The 10,000-nt window shown below is 41.8% G+C and overlaps 1 protein-coding gene across 1 annotated transcript in view; it reads left to right on the top strand.

The window, feature by feature from the left end:
• Dscam1 (Down syndrome cell adhesion molecule 1) overlaps window positions 1-10,000 on the top strand; it is a 365,478-nt gene that overhangs the window by 273,080 nt on the left and 82,398 nt on the right. Inside the window, 7 exon segments of the mRNA XM_086548222.1 lie at window positions 6,147-6,325; window positions 6,465-6,593; window positions 7,163-7,288; window positions 8,148-8,292; window positions 8,454-8,621; window positions 8,872-8,966; window positions 9,350-9,511. Coding sequence (XP_086404348.1) covers window positions 6,147-6,325; window positions 6,465-6,593; window positions 7,163-7,288; window positions 8,148-8,292; window positions 8,454-8,621; window positions 8,872-8,966; window positions 9,350-9,511 — 1,004 coding nt within the window.

The following is a 10,000-nucleotide window of genomic DNA, read 5'->3' as shown; positions in this document are numbered from 1 at the left end:
AGAGAGAGAGAGAGAGAGAGAGAGAGAGAGAGAGAGAGAGAGAGAGAGAGAGAGAGAGAGAGAGAGAGAGAGAGAGAGAGCTCCGAATAGGCATTATTGGGCAAAGAATATGAAAAAAATGAAACAGAAAATACAGCAATCACAAATACTACTACCAACTCATGGCTGGATCTGTAGTGCCCCATGCCAGCGTTCGCCCGGCTGTCAAAGACGGCGATATTATGGGTCAGAAGCGATTGGTGAAGTCTGGTGCCCCGACGGCCCTCACCTGCCCTGTCCAAGCCGCTCCCATTCCCTCCTTCAGGTAATGTCATGTATGGATATTGGAAGGTTCTTATTTGATGTCAATAGTTGGATGTGTGGAGGGGGGATGTAGAAAAAATATTTTGTGTTATGCTTGCGAAATGGAATTTCAGAGATATCCGTTCCATAGAAAATCCACGCAAGGATCTTTGATATTCAGCATTTTTCAACGCCCTTCCTTTTGTTCAGGCTCTAAATGAAGGTGAAAACAACCACATGAGTTGTTCCTTTAGTTACTTTGGCTCGCGTAAGACCCAGATCGGCAGTACAGTTTCCAATTTGCAATGGTAGCGACTCAACCAGTCTGGTTCCTCCCCTTGCCTTCTCTAGAACCCACAACCAACATGCGTCCCACCGTCAAAGACTCCGGCATCAAGCTGCTGGAAAGCAAAACGTCTCAGGGACTCACGGGGACGCTCCTCTGCACGGTGCAGGGACATCCCACGCCCACTTTCAGGTTGGTATATCACGACACACATACACGCGCATAAATAGACGTACGTACATTTATAAGCGTCTTTTCACAAGAGACGGACTCACGATGACTTTGTTGTATGAACGTCCACCAACATTCGTCTCCCAGAAAATTCATTTGATCTCGAGACAAAAGCAGGAAGTTACACGAGAAAAGCGGAACATATACGACACGCATTGCGAACGGGGTGTCTCGTACATCTACAGTGCCTCAGGCTAGTGTCAGGCCCACTCGAAGGGACGGTGAGTTCATGGGACAGATGCGCTCCGTGGGCGAGGGATCCCCTACCGCCCTGACGTGCAATGTGCAGGGATCCCCCGCTCCGAAAGTGAGGTGAGTGGGCTCATGAGGAAGGGACGGGTTTTTACGTTTTTGTTGGTTTATTTTTATTTTTCAGCGGTCTTTTCTTACGTTTTTATTCATTCAGAGGCACGACTTAGGGTAGTTAATCACATTGTGTTACGTGTTCGATTTATAATTTACCGGACTTCAAAGTTTAGCACCACGCGGACTTTGGGGTTAACTCTTGGGAATTGGTGCTAGCTTAAGAAACAGATTTGAGTTTGTCTTGATGATGCTCTTTCAAGAACCAACGACCACCGTGAGACCCACGGTGAAAGACTCCGACGTCAAGGTCATGCAGAGGAAAGCATCTCGGGGAGATACCGGGACTCTCCTCTGCATGATCCAGGGTCATCCCACGCCCACCTTCAGGTTGGTAGTTGGCTTTGTCGTCTTGCAGACACACACTTACACCCAAACCCATACGCACACGCACACGCCCAATCAAACACACACACACACATACACCACCATGAACGCGCACACACACACACACACACACACACACACACACACACACACACACACACACACACACACACACACACACACACACACACACACACACACAACCATGAACACACACACACACATACACGACCATGAACACACACTCACGCGCGCGCGCGCACACACACACACACACACACACACACACACACACACACACACACACACACACACACACACACACACACACTGTAACTTCTGCTCCGCATCTTCAAAACGAGAATACAATATCCATAATATAATGGATATTGGTAGAGCACGCATGACGAACGGGGTACTGCCCCTTGTGCCCTCAGTGCCCCAGGCGAGTGTCAGACCCACACGCAGGGACGGGGATTCTATGGGGCAGGTGCGCTCCGTGGGCCAGGGAACACCCACAGCTTTGACATGCAGCGTACAGGGCTCTCCCGCCCCCACCGTCAGGTAAGGCTACTTGTGCTGGTATTGTGCCTGTTGGTTAGCGCGCGGTCGAGTTCATCTTTGAATGAAATGTGTAAGTAATATTACCCACCAGGTGTCACTGGTTTGGCGAGGATTGGGTATAACACAGAGGTTAATTATCACCAATAGTCAGGCTCCGGGGCAAACCGGGAGTGGATGAGATTGGTAATTTTACGTTTTCCATGCTAAGAACCAACGGCAACAGCGAGACCGTCGGTGAAAGACGCAGGAATTCGTTTTTTGGAGAGTCGAGTGCCTGTGGGCGACCCGACATCTCTTTCCTGTGCCGTGCAGGGGCACCCGGTCCCTTCCTACAGGTGCGTTTCTAGTAGCCTTTGATTGCGATATAGATAACACCCCACGTGTTCTGGTGCCACGTGCATTGCTTGTTAGCTTTTGAGGAAGATTGCCCGAATCTCGAATGCGAAGGAGTAGAGATAGTATAGTAAGTGGTAGGCAAGGGCACCCGACATACCAGGCGGCTTGGTGAGATGATGGTGCTTTCCCATCACTCTATTTCCTTTGCTTTTGACTGGCAGAACCCCAGGCCAGTTCAGCGCCGAGGATCCGCGAATGGCCCATCCCAAGCTCCATTCCGGCGGGCTCCTCAAAGTCCTTGGTGTGCAACCTGCAAGGCTTTCCTATCCCCGAGTACAGGTACGAGTTTCTACAGCCTCTAGCCTCCGGAGCTTGTGGCAGGTTCTTCTACACACAGACGTTAATAGTTGTCCCTGTATACACCAGCGTCACTCGTAACATAGCCCGGCATCTTTTCCGCCCGATCAAAAAGTAGATAAACAAACAAATCACAAATCCCTAATTCATGACGGCAACCTCAATACGTGCGACACCCAATAGATGCGACCACGAGCACTGCCCCGAAGCTGCAGGAGATCCCGTTCCCACTGGCTGTCGGCGGGGGCGGCACAGCCTCCCTAACGTGTCGCGTCCAGGCCTTCCCTGTGCCCAGCTACAGGTAAGGATCGCCGTGTAGAGGAGCCCTCGGGGGATAAGATCGCCGACCCCAGGAATCTTGCCTACGCTTCCGGTGTTCATGAATACGGCTCCAGTTTGTCTGTAAAGTAAACTCGGAATGTTAACCTTGGAGCGGTTGCGTGTGTGCGTGCGTGTGTGTGTGCATGCGTGTTGGGTCATGTGGTACGGTCTCTCCCTCTCTCCCCCGCCTCTCGCCTGCTCGAGCCCCATGCAGTCTGCTGCCACATTTTTGGCGGGAAACGTCAGTATGCCGGAGGCACGTTGAGCACCGTAGAATGCTGATGTATATGGAATGTCTCTGGGTAATAATTAGCTTTTACACAATTCTATTATAAAAAACAGTATTTTTATTTTTTTGTTCAACGTTTTTTTTCACATTCAGAAATCTACATCAATAAACATAGCCGCCCTATTTAGGTGTTTTATCGTACGCAAGTGCACCAAAACGCAGAGCAACGCTTTTAAGGCTCAAGAAAAACGAAACAATATAGAAGGGACGGAGAGAGGGGAAACAAGCACGCGTTTGTTTGTGAATGAAAGAGAGCGGGGCGACCAGAGCGCTCAGGGCGAGAACACTTCATTCATAGATTTCCAGTACGCAGTTGGCGAATAGCCGTGTAAACATTACTTCATCACAACACACTCACACTAACACAGACGCACATATCACAAACCTTAGAAACCTACAAGAAAAAGAGAGAAATTAAAGAGCGGGTTTAATAATAGCGCCACGAGACTTGCCTCTCTCGTCAAGGTTGTAGAGACCCGCTCGAGCTCTCTCACTCCACGTGGGTATCGATCGGATGTTCTTGCAGCTTAAAGCCGCACCTCCCAGGCGGCCCAGGCGGGTCAACGGCTCCGCGTGCGCCTCGCGTTCTTGTCGTTTATGCTCATTTTTAGACGTCGCAAGAACGGATTGGCTGTTCCGGCCAGGTAGGGGGGTCAGGCCCTTGTCATCAGACAGATTGCGTATATTATGTAATTGTCAATGTTTACTACAGTTAAATTACTGTGCTTATGCGTTTGTCGCTGTGAAACAAGATTGCTGAAGTTAGTTATTGTGTTATTTTGAGGATGGTTAGAGTATATGCCATCCCACACTAACTATTTCAAAGGCAGTTGTGAAATCTGAATTTTATGAACCGTAGACTTTGTAGCGAGTCATAGGATGCAGCCTCACACCATGGTTTCAGGCTTCTTGCTTACTTTAGCTGTCTGATTTTTTAGTATCGACATATAACTCATTTCCACGAAAAGACTTTTAACACCCGGATTCTACAGCACCGGGGAGTCACGGGCCTCCAAGGGTATCGGGGGACAGACTACAGGAGCTCTCAGGTGACACTGGGTTAAGTCTCGCCCTCCTTTGCCCCGCACAGGCCTTCCCTCTCCCGCAGTACAGGTAATGTTTCTAGTTGCCTTAGCCACTGCCACTTGTCTTCGTCTGTAGTTGTGGTTCAAGTTCCAATTTTATCTAGAGGAACCAAAATTTCAGGCTCTTGGGTGCATTTTTTTATTCGCTCCTCCCCCCTTTTCCTTCTTTCTTTTTTATTCTTCTTTTTGTGTGTTTCTGTCAGATCCAAAGAGTCAAGTTCCCCCACGAGTCACAAGGACTCGAGTGCCAGAGGTCGGAGTCGAGATTGAATCCTCGGCTTCACTTTTCTGTCCTGCCCAGTCGTATCCCGTGCCCAAGTACAAGTGAGAAACCCCAGCTGCCTGGTATAGAGACGTGTAACATGTTAGGCTCTTTGTCGATTTGCAAAAGGCGGTGGTACTGGTCACTATCATTCAGATTCGAGAGAGAGAGAGAGAGAGAGAGAGAGAGAGAGAGAGAGAGAGAGAGAGAGAGAGAGAGAGAGAGAGAGAGAGAGAGAGAGAGAGAGAGAGAGAGAGAGCGAGAGCGAGAGAGATGGCGGGGCGATTAAATAAACCTCAGCTAACACAATAAGGACAATGAACAGAAGTAAGCGTGTCCCAACAGAGCCCAAGAGTCGAGTTCCCCCCCGTATGACTGGCAGCAGACTGTCCGAGGCGTCGCTTCTCTCCGGAACTACGGCCTCGCTCTTCTGCCCTGCACAGGCCTACCCCCTCCCGGCATATACGTAAGCCTCGGCGTTGCGCTCGTCAAGGTGTCTCGTTTTACTTCATCGTATTCTAGTTTATTTTTCGTTATTGTAGTTTGTTTTTCTTTTTTTTAATCCTTATGCGATTGGCGAGCAGTGGCAGGGTCCTGTACTTTTTTAGGCTCCAGTGATGCCCCTGCTGAAAATCCAATGTAAAAAATCGGGTATATTTTAGCTCCGGCGGGAAACATCGCTCCACGACTGCCTGGGAGTGACCTTTCTCGGGTCATGGGAAAACTAAGAGGTCACGTGACCCTTTTATGTCCTCTTCAAGGTTTTCCTGTCCCTTCTCATCGGTAAGTTGAGACGTTGATATGAACAAGAAACACTTCATGAATTTACATGTTCTCTTCGTTATGTAAAGGTGGATTTATTTCCTAACAACTATGTGATTCTCCGATTTACCTTTCAGATGTAATATATCCCTGACCTTGGGAAATGTTCTATGGTAAAATTAACACCTTTCATCGCCGAAAGCATACTAAATACTGCTAGCCATGATACCAAGGCACCGGTTAAGTTCATGGGACGCGGTTTACGAGTGTCTCATGACTTTGACTCCCATTGTAAAGTTTTTACTACTCGAATGTGGCTGTTTTATGATTTCTTCGCTGTAAAGAGTTATATTCAAAGTTCTAGATAAATTGACACAAATCTTTTTTGTGGATGCTGTCATTGATTTAACTCATGAATACCAACGGTATAGAATAGAAGAAATTTCACGTGTTTCATTGGTGACTATATCTTCGTTTGTGGATCTTTGTACCATTTGCTCTTGGTTGTTATTGTGAATAATCCTTAGACTCAAGTCTATAAAACTACCATTGCTCAGTATACATTATTTTTGGAATGAATTATTAAATCCATTAACCCAATAAATAAATATAAAAAACGTTGGTGCGAAGATCCGAAATGGAAAGTGCCAGAGATCCTAACACTTGTCTTTTGTTCCTCAGGTGGTTCAAGGTTTCCGAAGGAGGACGCAAGGTAGCAGTGGAACTCGGCGAGCGCGTGAAGCAGGTTGGAGGAACTCTGATCATCCGTGAAGCTAAGGTTGAGGACTCGGGCAAGTACCTGTGCGTCGTGAACAACTCTGTCGGAGGCGAGAGCGTCGAGACTGTACTCACTGTTACTGGTAGGTCCTGCGTCGTAATATATGCGTCTTAAGATACAATACTTATATTTTTTAAACTTGACTGTGATAGATATGTGCCTCTCAGAAAAATACATTTCCTATAATGATTTATTTACTAATGACCTTTTTCTTCTTCAAGCTCCTCTAAGTGCCCAAGTTGAGCCCAAGGTTCAGACTGTAGAATTTGGACGCCCAGCGACCTTTACTTGCACCTACCGAGGAAACCCTGTGAAATCTGTGACTTGGCTCAAGGATGGAATTCCACTCAGTAAGTCTTCTTATATTTTTTTGTTATAATCTGTTATTTGGATATGTTATGCTTCGTTATAGGTATAATAAAGAATGATGGTTACATGAATTTAAATCTTTCCGTTAACAATGTATTAGTCCTTTTCCTTAAACTGTGAACAAGTTCTTTTCTGAAAACTACTATATATGTTTGGACACTTTTTTAGATTCTATTTCTGATGTATACCTATTATACTTATAGTATTTGAGATCCTTAGTAGATTTGAAGTTCTTATTTTAAATATTTCTAACATATTCATTGTAGTAGATACTTCATTGGATAGAATTTAATGATGTAAAGGATACAATGATTTGATATGCATATTCTTGAATATGATCTATTTAAAGTTTTGGACAAGTAACCAGCTAATTTAATCTTATTTTTTATTTAAAGTGTTTGTACATCTTTAATATGCATGGTATAGAAATATTTCCACATATATATAAAAGTTTCAGAGAATATTGTTTTAGTAAGCACCATGAAACTGATAGTTTACAAGATTTCCTTATATTTTGAAAGATTGATTATTTTTTTTCTTTATTATATAGACCACAAGGAAGCTGTTCTGCGCATTGACACTGTTGGACGTGAAGACAAGGGAATGTACCAATGCTTTGTTAGGAACGACCAGGAATCGGCACAGGGAACTGCTGAACTCAAACTTGGAGGACGATGTGAGTACCTAGGATGGGTTAAAAAAAACATTTAGGAAACATTAAGGAAATACCAAGAGCGGTATGAAAAAATAGATTTGTAAATATTTAGTAAATTTGATAGTATTTAATGGTTGTTTTTTTATGTGGTACATTAATTTCTGTAGAGAAATTTGAAAGATCAAAGACTGAATTTAATTGATATTATTTATTGTGTCAGAAAAGGATTTTATGTTTTCCTGAGCTTACTTAGCTTTATTTTTGTTATTATTATTTTATTGTTATCATTGTCATTTTCATTATCATTATCATTATCATTATCATTATCATCATCATTATCATCATCACCATCATCATCATCATCATCATCATCATCATCATCATCATCATCATCATCATCATCATCATCTTCATCATTATCATCATCATCATCATCATCATCATCATTGTCATCATGACCATCATCATCATCATGGTCATTATCATAATCATTATTATTATTATTATTATTATTATTATTATTATTATTATTATTATTGTTATTATTATTGTTATTGTCATTACTTTGATATTACTATTATTTTTATTATTATTATCATTATTATCATCATTGTTATTATCATTACTATTATCATTATTATCATTAATGTCGTTATCATTATCATTATTATTATTATTATTATTATTATTATTATTATTATTATTATTATTATTATCATTATCATTATCATTATTATTATTATTATTATCATTATTATTATTATTATTATTATTATTATTATTATTAAGGTCATTATCATCATCATCATCATCATCATTATTATTCCTATTATTTCTATTATTCCTATTATTCCTAATGATTTTCTTTTCCTCCGAACAGTTGAGCCCCCACAGCTGATCTACACCTTCCAGACCAACACTCTGCAGCCTGGACCCGCAGTGTTCCTCAAGTGCGTTGCAGCTGGCAATCCCACCCCTGAGATCACCTGGGAACTCGATGGAACTCGCCTCGCTAACTCTGAACGGTTAGATTGAGTGGAAGTGGTGTTTTCAGATAGCTTAAAAAAAGAATGGATAAAAATGATTATATATGTGTTTTTATATTTGCTTATGTTATATCAGACTGTGAAAAATATTGTACTTATGCTATTGGTTTCATTGGTTTTTGTGAACATTTTCCTTTCAGGATGCAAGTCGGCCAATATGTTACCGTGAATGGAGAAGTGGTCTCTCACCTGAACATCTCTGCGGTTCACACAAATGATGGTGGTCTCTATGCTTGTGTCGCTTCATCCACTGTTGGATCTGTCCGTTATGCTGCCAGGCTTAATGTCTATGGATTGCCCTACATCAGGTGAGTTGGGGATTTTTGTGTTGTTGATTATGCTTTACAGTTTTTAAAGTTATTGTTTACTTCTTTTGGTATTATGTATTGTTGAAAACAATAGTTACCATATAAAGTTATCAGTAAATACTCATGATACCATTAAATATATGACCAAAAGAAGGAAATAGAAAGTTCTGAGTTCAGAAATTCCCAATTCATTTTCTCATCATCCATTTTCTCATGTATATCCTATTATTACTAAATATTGTACCAACAGGCCTATGGATAAGGCTGCAGTTGTTGCTGGAGAGAACATGGTTGTGCACTGCCCCGTTGCTGGATATCCTATTGACTCTATTGTTTGGGAAAAGAGTAAGTATAGTTTTATGATAGTATTCAAGAATATGAATGTTTTGAGAGTGTAATTTAGTTCTTTTAAATTTCTAGTGTTCAGTTTAGATCTCAATTTCGAGGTGCTATATATTCTACCACTAAAAGTTTTTAAAAAATAGCAGTTTACAGAAAAAAGAACATATTAGAAAAAGTAAATAGTATTTTGTTATGGTAGTTTTGTGATGGGAGCACATAGGAATACAACAAGCTAAAGTCTAAAAACAATTATCATTTTTGGAGGGGTGATAAACCATATATGAAATCTAAGTCCATAATTGGGTAATAGTAATTTGCATAAATGTATATGATAGTGTTTATTATAAGATACTCTGAAAGGAAAGCAAATCATCCAAAAATTTCAGATGGCCGCATGTTGCCCATCAACCGCCGCCAGAAGACCTTCACCAATGGCACCCTTATTGTTGAAGCTGTCCAGCGCTCCACTGACCAAGGAAGATACACCTGCGTTGCTCGCAACAGCCAGGCTTACACTGCCCGTGGAGATCTTGATGTACAGGTCATGGGTGAGTACAAGTCAATTGTTCCCAATACTTTTAAGGAAAGATGAAAATGACTGGTCCAGCAATTCACAAAATTTTGATGATGAAGATTAATCTACATTTGGAAATTCTATCATTTGGTTCACAGACCTTGTCTTTGTATGATATAGTTTGAAGAGGATTTTAATTTTATATTGCTTATAATTTTTCCATGTATAGCTTGTAAACAGATTAACTCTTACCAGTCATTCTCATAATATTTTATAAGTTAGATAGGTTCAGTCTTTAAGTACTTTTGATGAATATGTATAAGATCGGATGTTTTTTCATAATAAGAATTAATACTTATGTTGATATTTAATGAATATTACAGGTCATTCATCATTTAGAGTTTTAAACCTAGATAACAGGAATTTTTAGTTAGGTGGATATAATGTATAAAGATTCTCTTTCAGCTTCCATTACTACCATTATTTTGTTGTGCTTTTGAGGTCAAAATGCTACAGCCTATGT

This window comes from Penaeus japonicus, unplaced genomic scaffold (assembly GCF_977035675.1).
Source record: "Penaeus japonicus unplaced genomic scaffold, GWHDUDI00000001_assembly GWHDUDI00000002, whole genome shotgun sequence".
In the NCBI taxonomy this organism is placed as follows: domain Eukaryota; kingdom Metazoa; phylum Arthropoda; class Malacostraca; order Decapoda; family Penaeidae; genus Penaeus; species Penaeus japonicus.
This window is presented reverse-complemented; position numbering and strand designations above follow the sequence as displayed.